The following is a 20,718-nucleotide window of genomic DNA, read 5'->3' as shown; positions in this document are numbered from 1 at the left end:
GAGGCAGGAAACGTGGAAAAAACAGAGCATACACGAGCACACCTGTATAGCAAAAAGGAAAACGGTTTTTGAATTACACACCTTTGTCAAATGCCAATAGCTTCCATCCCTGGTCTTTGTTACTCCAGGAACAAAAATCAGAAACAAAGTTGCAGCCTTCGACGTGGATAGCTAAGACCAAACAAATAATGTTATTAACAGTCATTCAAAACCCACAGATGATACGTATAAAAACCCTTGCACCCTGGCATCCTTCTGACTTTCCACTGACCTGTCCTTCCTAGAATGCAGTTACTGTGACGGTTTATTAGCCAGGCTGAACACCATGTATACCTAAAGTTACATGCCTTATCTAATCATCCTATGTACCTTTAAAGTGCCTATCACTCTTACCCAATTCCTTTCATTCTGAAAAGTAGACGTAGAAAGTAAGCCAAAACAAGTAAAATAATGAAATTTGAAGTTATTCTCAAAATTTAAAAACGCGATTGAAATCACAATTTCCGAAGTTAAAACCGCGCCATTAGAGGACTGGCACTAATGAGTTTTGACGTCGACCCAGTATTACAAGCACACAACAAAACAGCAGTGAGTCGGGGTGAATTTTACGCGAGCTGTTTGGGTTTCTGCCCGTTTTTTTTAGCCCAAATGCCGAACACTGACTCCCAATCCGAGCAAAGCTACAACTCAGATGATTCAGAATTTACCAACAACCCCGACTACGTGATTGACGCGACGATCAAGCACTTAAAATAGGAATGGAAGGCCTACATAACTCCTACTCGCATGTTTAGCGCTTCTATCTCAGTCTTTTGATCACTTTCAGCCGGTTAGCATGACTATTTGAAGGATTTGTATGATGATAATTGAACAAAGCCATGTGCTTAACTGTAGCATGTTTTGTATTTTGATCTCAAAGGACTTTTCTGGGTTTTTGCGTTCTGCGTTTAGCCCCTGTTTATTTCGCCTCTTGTTGTTTCTGTTTAGCGACTGTCGTTCTTATACCATTTTGTTTTGCTAGTATTTAGGTTTAGTTTGGCTCGTTTTAGTTCGCAGTTCGGTGACAGTACAGCTTCTAGTTAGGATCTGAACCGTGTGATAATCTTTAACCCCCGAAAGCGACCGCTATTGTTGTTATCTTTGTAAGGATTTGAACTGTGTAATTACATCTTCATTGTACAGTTTTCGTATTGCCGGGCTCAGCCGTTTGTTTTTGTGGCAAGATGTTGTGTCTCTGATCATTGCTGTTTGTCTTTTGATCCTTTCTTTAGCATTTTAGATTTCTTCGAGAGCTATGCAATGCGAGTTACGGCTTCGTTTTTCATCGCCTCGCTTCGCTCCGCTCTGAGGTTTGCGTTGCGGGAACTTGCTATTTTCTAAATACTTGAAATCTTTCGGTTTTAAAGAATATTTAATTGGGGCCGAGGGACGTGTAAATAAGCAATATTTTTTCTATGAACTAGAGGCTTACCTTTTGTCAACGAAACCACCACATCAAAAGTTTTACTTCGCGACAACATCATTGAACATTGAACATTGAAATCAGTATACCTGGACTTGTGCTCACCGCTTTAGCACGGACAGTTGGCGTCACATTTACACCGATGTCATCTCGTTTCGAATCTTGGGATGATTGGCTTGTTACTCACTACATCAATAAATCAGAATCGACGCATGAAGTCGTCGTTCCTGAAGTGCTTAGAGCATATTGACGAGTTTCCGGGTCAACTCCCATTTAGCCCGCTTTTGTTACATGAAATCGATCTACTTCTTTCTGTATTTCCTTGCTTCATCATTATCAAACAGTATAGCGTGCAGAACTATACCCTTCTGCATATCTGAAAAGGCTGCACATTCACCTACCACGTACCTTCCTGGCACAGATCTAGAGACCGAGATACCGGGCGCCGTTACAAGCGTTTGTTCCCAGTCTCTTAAATGCTCTTTTTTTTTGTATCCAATATGGCGGAAAACGGCCTATTTAGGGGGATTTTGTCGCCTGATAAAAACAAAACGAAACATAGAATACGATTAATTTTTTTTTCGCAAAGCGTCTTAGACATGCATAAATTTCGAAATTCATTAAAACTGTGTAAGGGTGATAGGCACTTTAAGCTTCATATTGTATTTCAAAGTACGTTGGCAGCAAATTAGATTAAAGCAGATAGGGTCACATCTAACGCTCTATGGCATCTTAGGCGTATTACCACAAGGTCATACAAGTGTCGTGCATTCGGTTGTTTCACTGCTCTTAAAACTCTAACAACATATGTAGCATAACGCGCTATAAATATACCTGAGATATAAGCTTCAGCAATTACCCTGGAAATCTCTGATGACGCTGAGTCCACAAAGGCATACGTAATCTAGCTCGAGAAAAAAACAAGATTAATGAAGAACTCAGAAGCAAAGTTATTAGGCCAACCAACAAATTAAAACTGCGACATGATTGCCTCCGGTAAATAAAACCTACCATTTTAAAAGGTACCAATATTTTTTTTTTCTTCTGGAGATAAAAGCTCATTTCAACTAAATGTAGAAATAACAGTAGGTGTCCTTAACGAGATAAGCTAAAGGACTGCTATGCAGGAGAGCATATTTATACTTCATTTTATAGATAATTGGGCCAATAGCATTGTCTTGCTTAATTTATTAATTTATTTAATTTATTCAAATCACACGAAGAGTACTTCTTCAAACTGTAGAAGCTGGCGCGGCAATTACTTGTGAAAGAATACCGTGACTGTCAACTCGTCACTTGTCATCAAGTATTGTTGAATTAGCACAAAAATCTAACTACTCACGTTTATTTTGTAAATCCCTTCTTGAAGAAAGGTCTCAAAACTTTGGTTTAATTTGTGTTCCTGGCAATCCAGAGTTAAGTCTCTATGTACCAAAAGTTTTTGTTCAGCGAACTTAATAAACAGATCAAGTGGACATCTGGGACAGTATGATCCACGGCAGCAATATCTATAGGTTGCTGTTATGAGGAGAGAAAACAAAACGTTCAACAGGGAAAAGTGTAGAGGAAGAACTGTAAAATTAAGGTCGCGTTCGATTGGCCGTATTCCGGAATAAGAATAGGCGGAATGGCTGTAAGATTTCTCTTTTTAAGTACATTTGGCAAAACAGTTCTGCAAACTTAAGCTGACACACGATTATTTAAAAGCGATTTTGTACTTCAGTAACTCCAAAAACCCTGAGGGATTTCTTGTCATCATTTTATTCCTGAATAGGGTCAATCGAACGCACCCCAGGCGAATGTGACCCATTTCGCAAGACACGTGCAAAGCTATCCACTTGGTCAAAACTGTCAGGAAATCAGTTACAGGATTAATGAATATGATTCTTTGCCGTGCAGGTGTAGGTAATTACCTTCAATAACAAGTTTTTCACCAATTTTGACGTTGACTCTCCCAGGAATTGAAGTAAGTTTGAAGTCTAGATAACGGACACCTATAAGAGAACATAAAAATGTAACAGGAGCAAAATTATACTGGTTATAATATATATAGTATTATAGTTATAACATCAGAAGAAGATTAAGATAAATCGTTTATTAGACATCATACCTCGCAGTCGTACGACTGATTTCGATTTCAGATACAGGTATAACCATCAACAACAACAACAACAACAACCACAACCACAACAACACCAAACGAGTCTATCGTCACCTAACTAGCCAAGAAAAACACTCCTTACCAAGAATTTTATACTGAGAGAGGTATCTGCTCTTTTAGGTCTTGCATTGACTGTAAACTGCCACACACCTTCTTATAATAAAGGCTTTAAACCACCGTGAAGCAACATCAGTTTCTTCCTTTATAACTTATGGTTAATTATTCTAGATGCATTATTCACCTGCTTATTTCTGAACAACGATTCAGAGTTTAGAACGCTTTAGATGTTGTTCGAAATACCTTCAACTCATTTCAAACACATTAACAAGTCTGAAATCCCAAATGATGATTTTCCTGTTGCAGTTAGGTTGCAGGGACTCACCTGGCCACACCCAAAACAAACGAGTCTTTTCAATCGGCCTTTCGTATGTGCCATTTGGTAACTTCATACCCACTGAAACGTGGTCCCTCGATACACGTTCTTTCATAAGTGTCTCCACAGGATACAGGTAACATTTACTCAACAAAACCTCTCTGGATGCCTGCTGTGAATATCTAAGAAAAAATAATACAAACTTGCTAGGTCCACAAGGCTGAATGGGTATCTATCTATGTCGCCGGAAATGTCAATTATAATACAACGACTATTACATGCATGACAAGAGAAAAATTTCGTATTACTTATCCCATTCATTGTATTTTGTCCCATGTCCCTCGCGTAGCTGTGCCAACAGCACTTTCTCTGTTTCTTCGTTATCGATGTCACCTGTGCGCTGGTCAATTCTGCTCGGATCTATCCACAACTCGCAAGCGATTTCACAAGAAACATAGAAGGTGTAATTCCCGCTTTCTGGAACCTTAACAAAACAAGAACATTAATAAAAAAAAAGCAAACAAACAAACAAAATTAGTTAGTTTGTTAACGTTCTTAAATGTGTCTAATTAAATAAGTGACAATTGGCCATTTCCGAGTTGCTGTGAACCTCATTATGAAAGCGAGGCTAAGTGCAAAATTAGTTCTCATCGATATGCAAACAAAACTAATTTTCATATGAAAAGTTTTGCACTTAGCGTCGCTTACAAAATGAAGTTCACAGCAACTCAGAAATGGTCTATTGGTTACTATTACCTAACGGCAACTTGCCTGTACTGTTAAAGGCCTTTTTATTAGACAAAATTTCACCCAGCCTGACGGAGCTGCATCACAAGTCATAAACCGATGAAATGTCTGTTTCAAGTGTCCATCCACGATATTTACAATAGTCCGTCCAAATATGTACCCTTGTGAATCAAGATACCATTCAGTCATGATCTTTATCTTTAAGTTACTTCGGCTTGTGTTATTAAACTATGATGGCAACCACCCAACGGGACTGCCATTCGTATATATTTATTTGTAACTTCAATATGTTTATTTACCCCTTTCTTTTTAATTATGCTCTTTTCACGTCTACTTATACATTTACTCGTTTTATTCATTCCATGTAACATCTATTGTTTATGCCTTGTATATTAACTTATATTTAATAAAAATAAAAATATTTAAAATCGTATTATATTATATTATATTATATTATATTATATTATATCATATCATATCATATCATATCATATCAAGTCATATCATATCATATCATATCATATTATATTATATTACATTATATTATATTACATTATATTATATTATATTATATTATAAATATAATAATAATATTAATAATAATATTAATAACAATAATGATAATAATTATTATTATTATTAGTATTATTGTTATTATTATTATTATCATTATTATTATTATTATTATTATTATTATTATTATCATTACTATTATTATATCATTATAAATATTTTATTAACTTAAATTCACTCGCACAGTGTAACTGACGATGACAGTTGGTTCTGTCGAGACATGTTTTCTGCTAAACTTAAAAGTGTCGTGTTTTTCTTAAGACGTTAGTGATATTTATAAAGGCAGCTTCAATTTATCTTATGCTGGTTAAATGGAGGCCTATGGAACGAATTAATTAACAATACTTACTAATTGCATGAATAAAAAACTAACCAATAAAAATATGACTAAAACACTAAATCAATTGATTATACTAATTAAATATGAATAATTGTCAATACAAATAACCTTACATGTAATCACATGTACATCTACTGGCTACAGAAATGCAGCCTTAGACGCTTCTTAAATTTTCAAAGGGATGCTGGGTAATTTATTTGATGCTTTAGCGCCGTTGCAGTGAAAGGAAAATTAAATTTAATATTAAGCAGTCGTTGTAAGGCGCAAATGGTGAAGATCCTTATTTCATTATAATTATAAGCGTGGAAATCGCGCGAATAGTGGAAATCAAGGAAGAGTTAAGGCACTTGACGATCGGAAGGCAAATTTGATATTTCCTGCGATATCCTAATGATGGTGAACAAAAAGTAACTAATTTCACGCTCCTGTATTTTGCGACCGTCAATGACACTGACCGGACGTCTTTCCGTTCTGACGTTCGTTACTGGACAAAAAGCACTATGAAGGACATGATTTCTGAAATCTGAATAATCACCTTTCATTTTAAACTGGGTCATTGATTATTGTAACTTCGCATAATTATTTGACTAGCTTACCGGCCGTGGGGTATCAGCCATAATACCATGTTCGAGATAAAACCGTCATTAAATAGTCCTCTCATCTTTTCTGCTAAATGATATCTGGCAATATTTCCCTCGCACTTATATTGTTAATAAGGATGACTTTTTTCTAACTAGTTGGCTATATTTGCGGGGGGGGGGGGGGGGGGTTCATAAATCATGTCAAATTCTACGCCCGCTCATAAAAAGAAATGTTTATCATGACATTTATTTTTCTTTAGGAATGTTTAGAATTAAAACTCTTTCATAAATGAGGAGGTTTCTGTCTTAAATTAAATTCCAAACCATCTAAAAACAAGTGAAACAAAACTATGACGAGTTACTACGGGGTTTCTATGTTTTTAGTACACGCTTTAAGTGTTGCCTGTGGGTTCAAAGTATGACTCGATATACACTCGATTAAAAAAAAAAAGGTTGACCTTTGACGCATATTTCATGTTGTTCCGTTTCTGCGCTAGAAATATGCAAATAGTACCTGCAAATATGCTTTCAGGCGCTGTCCGTAATCTGAATCGAAGTCAACTGGGGGGTCAAAGGCTTGGAGAATGTTTACAACGTCTGGATTATGTGGAAACCTGCTATCAGCGCGTAGACTGTTTACTGACCCAGAAAAAATATTATACCAAAGTTCCTGAAGGACACCATGAGCGAATTCTTTGTCATCTATAGAAAGTAAAAAGAAAACCGCAGGTTATTTATCTGGTTTCGTAGAAGATAATCACGTAAGACATACGACCCACTTCACGTTTTCTATTCCGAAAAAAATCTATTCATGTTATCTGTAGTACGTACCAATCTTCCCCGGATAGGATGACCACAGGCATTGTCTGGTTGTTTTCGTGGATAATTTGAATAACAAAAGAGGGTGAAAGATGCTGGTCGGGATAGCTTAAAATGCCCGGCCCGTAATGCGAGTTAATGTCAATCATGCACTAGGCAATTTGTTCTTGCAATTTTTCTTGCAAATTTGCTGAGACGCAAGATGCGCGTATCCTTGCCTACCATAACATGCCCTGAAATGAACTTGTCTCGCAATCTTTGTTGCTGCTGCAATTGTTACGCGGAGAAGAAGTCGAGTCTACTTCATGTAACAGTGACTGTAACAAAATCGTTGTGGCCCAATTCCATTTCCGGTTATGTTACCCTGGCAATCAATGTTTCGTGGAACTTGTGTTACAATTACGTAAAAAAACTGGGAGACAAATTGCAACACAGATAACCTAATGTGGGGAGGGGGATCTGCGCTCTTCCCGTAATGACGAATTCTTCAAGTAAGTTATTATTTAAAACATGTACAAGAAACGTCTAGGCTGGTTCTTGTTGTAATTTTTATAATCCTACAAGCAGATCTCAAGCCTTTGCACACTGGTGGAAACAAATAGTTCTATACACGGATATTTAACGTGGGAGTATTTTTAACTTAATTTTTAATTCAAACTCGATAAACTTAAGTTCAGAACTATTAGGATTTGTGATTTTCGCTGGAAGGGGAAAAACAAATTGTTAAATGCTTAAACCATGCATACAAGTTGCATTCTACAATCATGATACAATGTTGCTTTTTTTTCCAGCAGTGACAAAACACGGCATTTGGAGAATACATACAACTATACTTTCCATTATGTATCACCAAGTAAAATGCACCCCACCAACATCTTTCAGAATCCTATGAAATAAACACAATTTTTGAGCAAAAATCTCCTACCTGTTGCAGTTATCAACACTTCACAGAGGGTCAAATTGACCGCTTCATCCGCAAGAATCGTTAAGTTTGTTGCCATAATTGACGGCCTACACATCATCAGCCTCTTCAGTTGATTTTTCCAATCGTAGACTTTACACTCTGCATTTTCAGTTTGCTTGTTGTTGCTTAAAACAACCCGTAGCTGAGGCATTTCAGTAAAGCAGCATTCTGGTCTGTTTATTATCCAGATTTTGTACACGAAGGCTCTTCTACCAAAACCTACTCTCCACCAAAGCTGTTTTCCCTGTGAGACCCAAACAGACCCTACAAATGTGTGAATATTTCCAAAGATTTTGGGATCATTATATCATTCTAACCTTTTTTGGACTTTTTCCAGTTTGATACCTCTTTGGATTGTGCAGGACTAGGAGATTGAAGTTCATCTTGCTCCTTCAAGTCTAGTCATATTGTAATTATGAACACATTTTTGCCTGAAATTGGCCTTGCCGTAGACTCATGGTCGGTCGAGAATTCAGTAATTACAATTTGTCGCACGCATGGTCGACGTACCGAAAATCAGATTAAAATGAAAAATGTCCTGAGGGGGAAAAATTGTTCGTACAAGTCACTTAACCCATATGAACCAACTAGGGAGAAACATTTACTTCAATTGAGTGCCTTTATCATTAACACTGTTATTTCCCCCCCCCCCCCCCACCCCCATGTATTTCGAAATGGGCTCTTTGCAGCTTACGGTAACATGGTACAAAATCCGTCATGCTGGAGAGCAAGCTTCGCACTAAGACATCCAAAACAAAGCTACTTCATCCAATCAAACTTTTTTTTTTATACATCGCACTTGAACGGGCAACTAGATCCTTGAATGAAAACTACAGCAAGAAAAAGAAATTGCATGTTACCTTTACTCTGTGTGCATTACAGAAAGTGTAAGAAACTGTACAACTATGTATCAGAAAGGAGAGAGTTACGTACGTGTTGTCGTTTCATTGTGAAGCAAGAAGCGATGTTTCCATCAACAGCATGAAATGATTTTCCTGTCGTTGTGACCTGCGATGAATGGCTAGTCGGTCGGCCTGAAACAAATGTCCCTGCAAGTTGATGATAAAATAATTACTACCAAAAGAAAACCAACGAAACAAGCTCAATGAGTATTTGTTACCCCTAATTTCATATTACAATATAAAAACAAGGATAAAATAATTTTTTACAAAAAAAGCCGGTAAGGATAACGTGGAATATTTCACCGTTGCCCACAGTTCTGTTGACTTTCAATATCGCCTGAATAAATCTTGAGTGATTTTTTATAACTTTCTTAAGAGTGAAAAAGCCAGATTTACGGAGTTAAATTGCCTCCAATAATTCTGCACACGCTATTTTCAAAGTGTGCTTGCCAGAAATTGCTATTATCCAAGGACGAAAGGGAATCAGTCACTGCATCAAGTTATTGTTTGCTAATGGTCTTTGTAGATTCCGATAAACCCTTTGTTTCAAATGAACTCTTTCTTCCCCTCTCCAATTTGTTTTCGCGTTTCTGGATTCCGTCCGGCACAGAGGCTAACTAGCTTTAGAGCCCCGAGTATGAAATTAGGCAATACTAAAGAGTATCTATTCTAGTTTCGACGCAATGGCCAGCGGTGATTAGAGGGTTGCCTTATTCATTCCGCCGACAAGATGTCTCCTGTGAGAGTATGTTGTATCATGATTAGACTTAGCTGTTATAAAGTAGCGTATTCGTTCATACTAACAAGAAATACTTACGTTCAGTTGTTTGACAAAGAAATCCATGATTGCTGAAACAACTCGTTGTGAAAAGTTTCCAATCATGCGAGCGTTTGTCTAAAGCGACACAGGCCCCACTGTTTGGAAACCCAGGATGCCAAAAGGCGGATGAAATATTCTTGCCCCCAAACCACTGCCACGAGGCACCTTTCTTCCGAAGTCCAATAAATAATCGCGTAGTGTAGATGTGGATAATACGGTTAGCAATGGCTTTTCTTTTCGTCTCAGAGTCCACAACGGCTAAGTCGCCTCCCTGACCTAGACAGTGGTCACGAGCATCGTCCCATGTTCTGTAAATGCCAGCAAATATACGAAAGCATGTATTTACCACATCAAACCAAGCATCTTCACATCTTGAGCCTGAAAAGGGATTTAGTCTTCGTAAATATATTAGATGTATTTCAGGAAGGTCAGGGGGTTAACAATGTTGTTATCAGTTGTTATCATCCCACTCTGCCAAACCAAATGATTTGAAACAGGCAAAATTTAGAAAGTTTTATTTCATGATAAGTCAGTAACACAGACATAAACGGCAAAAAAATCCATAGTTTCAACAGTAGTAGAAACTATGACCTTCTGATTACTAGTCTGGACACTAGCACCATATACGTAAACAAGGAGAGACTCATGGAAGCTAAGCGTTAAATTCAGATTCATATGACAGCCGATCTGAAGACTATAAGAATTTGCATGTCGCTGAATGGAAGAAAAACGATGGTGTATTTTAAGCATGCTTATTGAATGTAAAATATTTCACTAGTCCGTGACATACCCTCACTAAATCACAAGAACAACAAAGCACCGAGTTTTTCAATAAGGGATCAAAACTATAACCCTCTGTCTACTTACCGGATGACCTGCCATTGAGCTTTATGACACTTGTGGGAGCTAGGCAATCAGGCATTAATATAATTACAATACGTTGCCCACTTTCGATATCGTACTTATAGAAAACTAAATATATGTTTAACGAAATCTAAAAGCTGAGCTTCACACCTCCTATACTATTATTATTATTATTATTATTATTATTATTATTATTATTATTATTATCATTATCATTATCATTATCATTATCATTATCATTATCATTATCATTATCATTATCATTATCATTATCATTATCATTATCATTATCATTATCATTATCATTATCATTATCATTATCATTATCATTATTATTATTATTTTTATTTCTTAATTTTCCTTTCACCGAAGGCAAAATTACTTGCTCCTAATTGGCTGAGCACGTCATTTCTACATTTAGTTGGTTTCTTCATTTTGTGCCCAAAAACAACGAGTTCTTTCAGGTTCTTTGGAATTCAAATCTTTAAGCCAGCTTGTTTGTGCCAAAAGTACATGGAGATCAAGTGCTGCAGCTGTAAAGGAAATTCCTAAAGGTAAATTTTCAGCAAACCATGATTTGTGTCAAAAACTGAACATTTGGATCAGATTTGTCCTGTCGTACTGCGTCCGGACGGACGGACAGACAGTGACGTCAAAACCAAACCCAAACTTTCTCGCATCGATAGGTCACCGTATTTTCTTATCCAAGGTGCTCTGCGTGCGCGCCTCCGCTTTAAAGATAATTCTAGAATCGTCATATCCCACTAAAATTTATGCTTTATCGTTAGTTGTGACAGTTGGATTGACTGAGTGGAGGAACTGTTTTGAAGACTGTCGTTGGTGACATTTTTGACGTTTTGACAAAGTGAGTTGTCTCAGCTCAATGTCACCAACATCAGTTCCTCTTAAGACAACACTCGTCAGGTAATAATACACGATGCACTTGGGGTTTAACTTTGTTCTGCGACGACGCCAAATATAGGACAGCACATTTAAAGTGCTCTCCAGAATCCTTACCAGCATCAGTCTTTTGTTTCTCGCAGACAAATCCTACGCTATAAAGGCAGTTGTCATCATTGACTCTCCACTTCGGATTCGAGTTCTCAAAAAGAAGCAAATCACCGCACAAACCATCTCCTGAAGGCTCTCCAGGTCCCCACAGTGATGAATGAGAATCAAACAGTTTATTCGTAACAGTAACCCATTGTCCAGTATTCGCAGCACGGCCACCCACGTAAAACGTTTCCCACTCCATCATGTATTTATCGAAAAACTCAGTAATTGAGTGCGGTCTCATGGTATTTTCAAACACAGCCAACTGTCCTCCTTTGTTATAGCACTGTAATCGCGCGTCGTCCCATGATTTCTGTTGAGTTATTTGCACCTGAAAACAAGATTTTTTCAAACCAAGCCATCCGGGAGGACATGAATTAGGTCCTACAGAGTAAAAGAAAACGTTGATTATACTGACTCAACATTTGAACTGGCGCATTAGAGCTTCAGTGCGTTCGGTACATTTACTGCTTGTGTATATGTTCTTCATCTATCGAGCCTTTAATTGTGATGATTACAATCACAATCATTACTTTAATACCGGTCAGGCACCTTTGGCCCCATCTATGCCGTTCCAAGTACTTAATGTTTCAGTCAACGTTAGGAAATATACTGGAGCTACTTAGAAATGAGTGTTAATATTTTGGAATATTAAAAATGAGATGGGAGTGAACAGGATATTGAGGGTCCTGACTTATGTGGTTGTTGATAATTGCTCACAAGTTTAAATTCTTCCTACGACGAGAAGTATATTTTAAAATATTCGTCCCGCTCAAAAGTTTGAAATGTCGGTACTTTCCTGGGTCAGCTCTCAAATATTGTACTGACTGACAATGCAAGGCTTATTTGGTTCCAAACTGTAAGTATGAAGCTATTCTAGTATTGTTGTTTCAGGAAAGTGCTTCATTTTCAACCAACTTCGTGGTGATTTCTTGAGTGTGCGTGGATAGCTGTTCAGTAATACTTTCCACAAATCTCTCTGATAATTTCAGGAAGAAGGCATATACTTAAAGCTCGTACGAATTTCGGGACGAATGAATAGAACACACGTTTCCTGGCAAAATGAGGAAGACTGGGATAAACAACAGCCTTTTAGTGAGTAAACGTAACTGCAATTTTGGCTAGGACGCCTGTCCGTTAAACTTTGTTGAAAAAAGGCTTAGCCCATATAAAATGTGTGTTTACACACGATGCGACGATGGGGACGATAAATACAGATTAAAATATCTGAGTCAATGGCTACGTTAGGTAGTATTTAATAGCACGGAGGGAAAATTAGATGCGAAAGGTTTTCGGAGAGGTTATTTTTTTTCTTAACCCAGCGGAAACTGAGCCATAAATAAAGTTACCTTTATAGATTAAAGGCCCGTTTAAACGATTGCAACAATTTGACCAGCATTCGTTCAACAAAAGTTGAACAGATGTTGGGCACTGAAATGTTGAATGGAGTGTTCAAGCGGCTTCAACGCCATTTAACATTCTCTAGAGCAAAGGTAATGTTGAACCGATGTTGAGTGGAAGTTTAAAACAATAATCTGAATTTGATTCAACAAGCTTTCGATATTTTGGCACTTTCAACAATGTTGAGCTACCTGTTCAAACGCCCTCGACATTTGGTTCAACAAAGTGTTGAACGCATGTTGAAGCGCAGGGCTTTGATGGTTAGTCCCTGTTTGACGGCGGTAAAACGTAAAAGTAAGAAAAGTCCGTCCAAGATCAGGTTTTTATTTTGTCAGCTCAAAGATGACGAGATTCTCGTGAGTCTGAGTTTACTAAATCATTTTACGATTTACTAAAATAGGTTCAAGTACTTTTAAAGTGAAGTATGTGGAGATTGGTCGGCGATTTGTATCTTTGTTTTCTGTTTGAGTGTGTGATATCCGGAACTGAAACCATTCACCTAATGGTCTGATACCGTTTTGCAGAATATCGTGACATGATTTAGTAAAATGATCATAGACTCACAAAAAACGTATCAGATTTGAGATCTCCAAGTATAAACCTTATATTTAACGCACATTTCATATCTAACAGAATACTTGATATCTTATATGATCTCATTGCATCTTATCCTATTTCTTCTTATCCTTTGTTTACTTTATTTATTTATTTATTTATTTATTATTTTTTTATGAATACTCACGTGGCAACGACACGTTAGCGAAAAATTGCTCTTCCATCGACCTGCCACAACAGGTGTGATAGTCATCTAAGGCAATCCCAATAGACAACCCCCCTCCTCGGCTAATAAGAATCACCTTTCTGTAATGCGGCTGATAGTTGTCAGAGGCATAGAAGAAGTCGCGAGGGAAGCAGTGAAGGTCAGCCAGTGACAGTTGTCGAGTAACACTTTTTGCACAGCTCAGACCGTCCCTTGGATAGACAAAATACATCACATCATTGGAGCTGTTTTTCGTTTGATGAGCTTGCATCGTGAACTGCTCAACCCAATCACCGTGAGAAGGGATTCGGTCGAGTTTAAAGTCTGTAGCATCTTTCTTTACAAAGGCAGATAACGTTTGCGTCACTAAAGCAAAAAAAAAAAAAAAAAAAGAAACAAACAAACAAAGAAAACACAGAACATACGGTCATGGTTTTGTTTCTAAATAAAAGGACAAGTAAATAAAGTAGTGACTAAATAAAGTAGCAACGTTTAATGAATTTTTCTATTATTGATTATGTGTCTGGTTTTTCTTATTATCTGTATTAATTAACAGTGTTATCCTCACCCAGTCGTTTACAAACTCCACTGTTGAATATAATGTTGTCGATGGCTACATCGCTGTCCCAATCAGTTCCTCTCACTCCCTCCAAGACAATCTAAAACAAATGTAAGAAGCATTCAAAATAGTCATCTTTCATCTTTCAGTTATATGCCATTTAGGCCTCTGAGCTTGAAGATGGCTTTCCTTATAATGGACCATATTTGAAACAAGTATTGAACCGTACATGACAAAAAATGTATGTACGTTTAATTTTTTTCTACTGGGTCAGTTCTATAGCATATAAGTATATGCCTTACTCCCTTCTCTTGCCAGCCACTTTCTTGTTTTAATTGTAATGTACATTTGTGAGGAACACGTTGATCAAACTAAACTAAAAGACGCCTAAGACATCTTTTGCTCTCTCTGTCTATCTCAGCCAATTACGGCGGCTAACCGCAACTGCAAATGCTCGTTTAATTAGGTGATAAATAATTCTTGTCAAATGTCTTCCTCGTACATACCACATTAACCGTTTATTGTCTTTTCAGTTAACTTTGTAATACACATGAAACATTCTAAGAAACATCAAAGCAAGTATATCACCTGGTACTCAGCAGAAGAATTAAAAAATACAGCGGCCTCGAACCATTGATCAGGATGATTGCCACTTTTGATCCATTCAACTGTTTCATTGTTATTTGTCTTCATGTAGATTATCAAGCTTCCAATAGAACTCCCATACATGTGATACATGATTGACATGCAGTTTTCTCGTTGTAATTTAGGGCTTATAAGCCTTACGTTGTCGCCGTGTTGACGCGGTAACGAAGCTTCTAAATATGCGTACGCCCCATTACCTACAGTAACAGAAAAAATGAATGTCGAATATTTACATTGCTACGCAATATATATTATCCTTGCTTCTTTAAAAAAGTTTTATTTTATAAATAAAAAAAATAAGGTTTGGATACCCACATTACGACTGTTTGTTAATGAAAGAAGAAGCTGCTGTCACAAAATTGAGCTTATTTAGCACAGTGCATGTGCATTGATTAGTAAGTTGAAACGGGAGTCGGAGAGCTGACAAGATTTTCTCTAAAACAAGCAAAAAAGCTCCGCCAAAGGCAAGGCTACCGTAACCAGCCGTGATTCTTGTATTACTGAATAAGGATCATACAACGGTCTACCTTAATTGGAGCTTGGATGTACAAATCTATATTTAGTAAGTGGCTCCGGGGAAAAAATCTTTCTGAGTGCTCGTATTTTGAAAGGAGTGGGCCCGGGTTGTTCGCGGCATTTTCCGACCAGGACTCACTGATAGCAATTATTTTGATCACAATCTGGAAGGAACAAAAAATGAAACTTCCTTAGAAGTCCACTTAAGCTTATAGCTCTTTCTCAGTCAATTCTCAACGCTATGCATGAAAGACACTGTACATATAAACAAAAAGATATCAGGCAATCCACGAAACAGGGTTAAAAATAAGGTATTGTTGACCGTTTCAAATTCCGTCCTTTTAAGAAAAAAATAGAACGTACTCTTCCAGAAATGAAACTCAATTGCATTTCTGTTCTTCATTGGATGAACTGATTCTGTTTGCCCAGTGTATTTAGTACTGGGGAAAATACATTGGTACCTCCGCGGTGAGGTCTCTGAGCCTCCGCCATTTCCTGAAAATCTCTCCAATACATTGCTAAACAGTCCCTGGGCATCAATTTAACACATTGGGAGAATTTCTATGAATTAGTAATTTGTATAATATTATTAGAAGACTCCGTGGCTGGACTGATACAAAAGCGGAAGTTTAAGAATTACGAATGAAAAGGTAGCAGTTACTTCCCTGCTGCGGCTGAGCGAAAGGGCACTGCAAATTGCCACTACAGGACACCATCTCAGCAGCCTGAAATATGCACGAACTGTGCTCGTTACGTAAGAGACAATACGCTTACTCTTTGAATAAACTCATGTTGTTAGAGCCTTGTAAGCTCATGAGTTTTAGTCCGATAGTGTATACCTTTACGAGGCTGAAATGTTTGGTGATTTTCATGGTGATAAAACTGAAAACACCAAAGCATTTTTCTCTTTTTTTTTTCTAGGTAAATTTCTGAAAAGTCGTGAAGTTTCATGGCGTTTGGGCAAATACTAATAAAGTTATTCAGGTTCAAGTCGCCGCGGGCAGAATTCCCTCTCGCTCTACAGCCGATTTGGTTACACACTGCCAGCGAGACTGGTGTAACTCTTCCTTACAGAGATTAAGAGTTTTATGTTTATGTTAAATGTGAACAGCAGAGGTCGCGTTTTACCGCCATTTCTTAGATGAAGTTTGCCGTCCGCCGTTTACCATTTTAAATTGAAAACGAATGTTTCGCATAACCCTGGCGTACGTCGACAACGCGAACATTTATTTGCAGTGTTTGTGCACTATACAAAATTAATGGATTTGCCTGGGTTGACATGCGATTATTATTACCTATGCAGCGGTTATCACTGTTGTTATTGAGAGACGTCAAAGCATCTCAAGAAAACCATGTTCAACCCGGTAATGAGCTCTTTAGTTGACCGCCTTTACAAAGGTCTTCTTGTCCTATATTTCACTTTTGATAAAGTGAACTCAAGGTAAAACTTGCGAAGTTTATTTTTTGATTATTGCTTTTTTTTATTTTCCTACTCCACCAAGGATCTTAAACAGCTGTCCCACTCGTACGTCTATTAGCTTTTGGTCTATAATTATATTCATAAGAAAAATAAATAGGCGTCAAACTACCTGAGACGTCAGCTTGAGGTCCTGTCCTCCTGCTGGGAGTGCTCCCTGAGTTTATTCTCCAGTTAAACTTTGCTCTTCCTGTGTTGTCATTTTCCCAGGTACAAAAAGTCGAATCGTCGAAATTACAGTCTAAACCGAAGAAACAGGATAACCAAGAAAACTATTAGTTTAAAAGTATATATATAACATTTAAAACAATAAGCTTTTGTTCTATAATGACTGGAGCGGTCACAAACGTATACCATTAATGCCTTAAGTGTTAGCTTCCGCTACCTTTCGCCTCAGGCTCACCTCTCTCTATTATTCATTTAGCTTCAGGCGTTACGTTTGGGGCCAAGAGAGTACGTGCAGTTAGACACGCGGTCAGCTAAACCCCAATTAAAAACCACCTTCACATCCTCTCTTAAGGGGGGCATCACGCACATGCAAGATTAAAGGACGAAATTGACGCGGAAAGCATACAGAAGCAGACAATAAGGTTGGCTTTTAGAAATTCTTACATTTTAATTACTCAACGCAAACAATACAACCGTGTGAGTTTTCTTCTAATGGACATGTGAAGCTAAAGTGGTTGTAACTTGAAAAATGTCATTCCACAATGCCTGTTTAATCATTTTGAAATAGCTGCAAGTATGCAGGCAAAGGTCCCCATTTTGATATGCTTCTGTGTTATAATATTGCCAAGAATTGCTAGTGAAACAAGTTTAGGTAGGAAGCGGGTTTTGTTATTCTCCTGCAAATAAAAGGGGCACACAACTGTTCAGCCATGTGAGCATCTGTTCGGGAAGGCTTCAACCGCTTCGGAAATTCGCCAGTCGCTTGGGAGAAAAATTGGAATAAAGTCACAGATAAATTGCTGTTAAAGTGCGAAATAAGGCCCGCTGGCATTATATTTTCCGATATCCAACGGGTGATGGGGCTCACTAGGAGTCTGCGATGTACAAATCCAGTTAAGAATCCTAACAGATAAGCTGTGTTAGCGCACAAAAACATAGCTTTAAAATGACCCGAAGACATTATTGGAAAGTAGAACATAGACGATTTACTTAAATGTTGCGGTTGGGTCACCTGAAGTTGGCTGCAAGAACAATCTTTGTGGACTGATAAATTAGTCAAGAGAAGCGACAACAATTACTCAATTCATAGTCCGTCCTTATTTTGCCGCTTCTAACATTTTTTGCAGCCTGCTCAGATAACTAATTAGTTTCTTAAATAAAACTGTTTTCAAATATTTCCTGGAGGAATAAACTATTTAGAATACTGGGTCTGACAAAATTCATATATCAAGGAATAGTACCTGAACCTTTAAAGACAATAATAAAAAAAAAGAACTGAACTAAATCAATTTTATTCCTCATTCTGCTCATAGGAATATTTGCAATCTAAGTATTAAAAGCAGGTTTTAGCCTTCGATTTCTTAAGTGCTTCGCCTGAATATAACCCTAGGTATTCACACTTCACAGGTTATGAGATTATTGTTATTAACCTTTATGCTGTTATTAGAATACAGAACTCACCCAGAGGAAGATAACTGGAATTGGTTCTTGCTGACAACTGCCTTGGGAAGAAGAAAAACAGCGTGGTGCAGGCAATAAGCCAGTTTTTGCTCGAAGCCATGTCATTAAGCTGCCGTTTTCGTCCTTTCAATCGCCAAGGGATAAAGAAATTGTCTGAACAATTCTAATGGCATCTGCAACTTAAGCGCACCAATATGGTTTTGTCGTTTACGCGAATGATTGAGAGGCAAAAAAGATGCTCGTGATTGCTATTTTAATTTAAAATTCGAACCCGTCGACAATAATAACTAATAATAGGAAAATCAAATGAATAAGGGGAATGCATAGGAAAGGCAGACGTCAATAACAAGTAGCAGATAGCTTGTGAATAGACTAATTTCAATATATTAAAATTCTAGCTTGCCTACTAGGCTAATTATTCATCTTCAATGTAATTTCTGTTGCTTTATTTCCTTGAGTCACGTAGCCAAGTACAAATTTTAATATATCAAAATCAGTCCATTGAATTGAGTCCAGGGGCCCTTTTCTCGAAAGTCCCGGTAACTTACCGGGCCCGATAAGTGATTTTGGTGATAAATTTTTCTTAACAGAAGTCAATTTTTGTTAGCTTTAAATACTAAATTTTTAAATCTTATAATTCTATGAAAGCATTGGCCAAGTACCATGTCTGTAATCACTGAGTAATCGGCGAAAAATCATTTGAAAATATACTTATCGGCTTGGTAAGTTACCGCGACTTTCGAGAAACGGGCCCCAGGACTAGGGCCATAGTAAATTTAAATTCAAGCGTAAATTACAAGATACAAAAGTAGGGTTGTTTCATTTTTGTTATTGTATTTAAATTGCATGCACTCATTTCTGTCCGGACATTTCTAGAAATTGAAAAATATGAAATCAAATTAAACAAAAAGAAAGGCGGATCCTGGAGGAAACAGTTAAGAAAAAAGATGCTTTAATTAGTTTTACACTGTTCAAATTTGAGCTTAGTGTTGATCAGTGGCAGTTCAAAGATATTTTAGTTGACATAATAATTAAAAAATTTTCAAATTTGGGATTAGTTTGGTGTTCCGTCAAAACATTCAAATTTAACATAGTAATTGAAGCTGTTAGAATTAAGACTTAGTTTTGATCAGTGGCAGTCGGTCTTAACTTGCGATCAGGTGTTCTTTTATTCGGGGAGCGCGAAGGTGTGGCAGCGCGAGAGTCGGCGGTCGGGAGAAGGAAGAAAAAAAGGTTTTTTTTTTCCTTCGCTTCTCCCGACCGCCGACTCTCGCGCTACCAAACTTTCGCGCTCCCCCCAAAAAAGAACACCTGATCACAGGTTAAGTCAGTCCAAACACTCCAATTTCAAATTACCCTACCTTCCCTTAAATGGAATGGCCACCTGTGACAGATAGCCAATAAGACATCGGAGACGTGAGTAGAATATTTTTTTTTTCGAGAACCAAGAAATATTAAAATATCCTGCTGATTTCATTTAACAAGAACGACCGGAAGACGATTTAATGCCAGCCATTACTTGTGTGTGGTATAATGGCACACATACCGTAAAAACAGTGCTTCAATTGCTTTAGTTATCCATGAACCATTTCTATAATTACTTTGCTTTGTATTTCAGCTTTATGCCGAAATCCAGGCGAAAAAAACTAAACATGATTAACCAGGAAACAAGTAAAAGACCTTATACAACTGAATGGCTGATGTCTCAATATTCTTTGGTCTGCATTCAAATTAACCCTATAAAGCTTCGTTCAAGGTAAAATATTCTTTTTAATTTTTGATCTCAAGAACGAGATTAGTAGCCCAATTTTAATGCAAACAAAATAATATTTAAATGTCAGGTCTATCGAACTGGTTTAGTTTTGAAATATCATATCAGTCCATATGCAGTTATCCATATGTAAGGAAATACGTACTAGTGAAAAGAAAGCTTGTTTTCAAAGTACGATCGAGGCCAAGACGAAGCAAGGTGGAGTTGACCTTTTTTTCAAGTACACCTCACTACTTTTCACATTCTTATGCTGACTGCTTAAGGTACCACATGAAACCAAAACCATAGCCAAAGCGTAATA

General features: G+C 37.4%; 1 protein-coding gene across 3 annotated transcripts in view; it reads right to left on the bottom strand.

Annotated features, from left to right (window-relative positions):
- The window catches only part of LOC146489719 (uncharacterized), a 62,172-nt gene that overhangs the window by 37,204 nt on the left and 4,250 nt on the right, over nt 1–20,718 (bottom strand). Inside the window, exons 3-18 of one of the 3 annotated variants that reach the window (XM_085104086.1) lie at nt 18,647–18,825; nt 17,130–17,258; nt 14,968–15,221; nt 14,389–14,479; nt 13,803–14,186; nt 11,624–12,043; nt 9,740–10,120; nt 8,954–9,069; nt 7,982–8,264; nt 6,752–6,939; nt 4,305–4,480; nt 4,006–4,178; nt 3,376–3,456; nt 2,805–2,980; nt 2,297–2,366; nt 82–171 (exon numbers count right to left, since the gene is read on the bottom strand). In XM_085104086.1, coding sequence (XP_084960212.1) covers nt 82–171; nt 2,297–2,366; nt 2,805–2,980; nt 3,376–3,456; nt 4,006–4,178; nt 4,305–4,480; nt 6,752–6,939; nt 7,982–8,264; nt 8,954–9,069; nt 9,740–10,120; nt 11,624–12,043; nt 13,803–14,186; nt 14,389–14,479; nt 14,968–15,221; nt 17,130–17,258; nt 18,647–18,746 — 3,112 coding nt within the window. In that variant the 5' untranslated portion in view covers nt 18,747–18,825. Of the gene's footprint in view, nt 1–81; nt 172–2,296; nt 2,367–2,804; nt 2,981–3,375; nt 3,457–4,005; nt 4,179–4,304; nt 4,481–6,751; nt 6,940–7,981; nt 8,285–8,953; nt 9,070–9,739; nt 10,121–11,623; nt 12,044–13,802; nt 14,187–14,388; nt 14,480–14,967; nt 15,222–17,129; nt 17,259–18,646; nt 18,826–20,718 lie in introns of those variants that run through there. The other 2 variants (XM_085104096.1, XM_085104104.1) reach the window with 2 other exon arrangements.

Source organism: Pavona decussata, unplaced genomic scaffold (genome assembly GCF_977016875.1).
Source record: "Pavona decussata unplaced genomic scaffold, jaPavDecu1.1 SCAFFOLD_4, whole genome shotgun sequence".
In the NCBI taxonomy this organism is placed as follows: Eukaryota; Metazoa; Cnidaria; class Anthozoa; order Scleractinia; family Agariciidae; genus Pavona; species Pavona decussata.
Note: the sequence above shows the minus strand (reverse complement) of the source record. Positions and strands in the feature narration are given on the sequence as shown.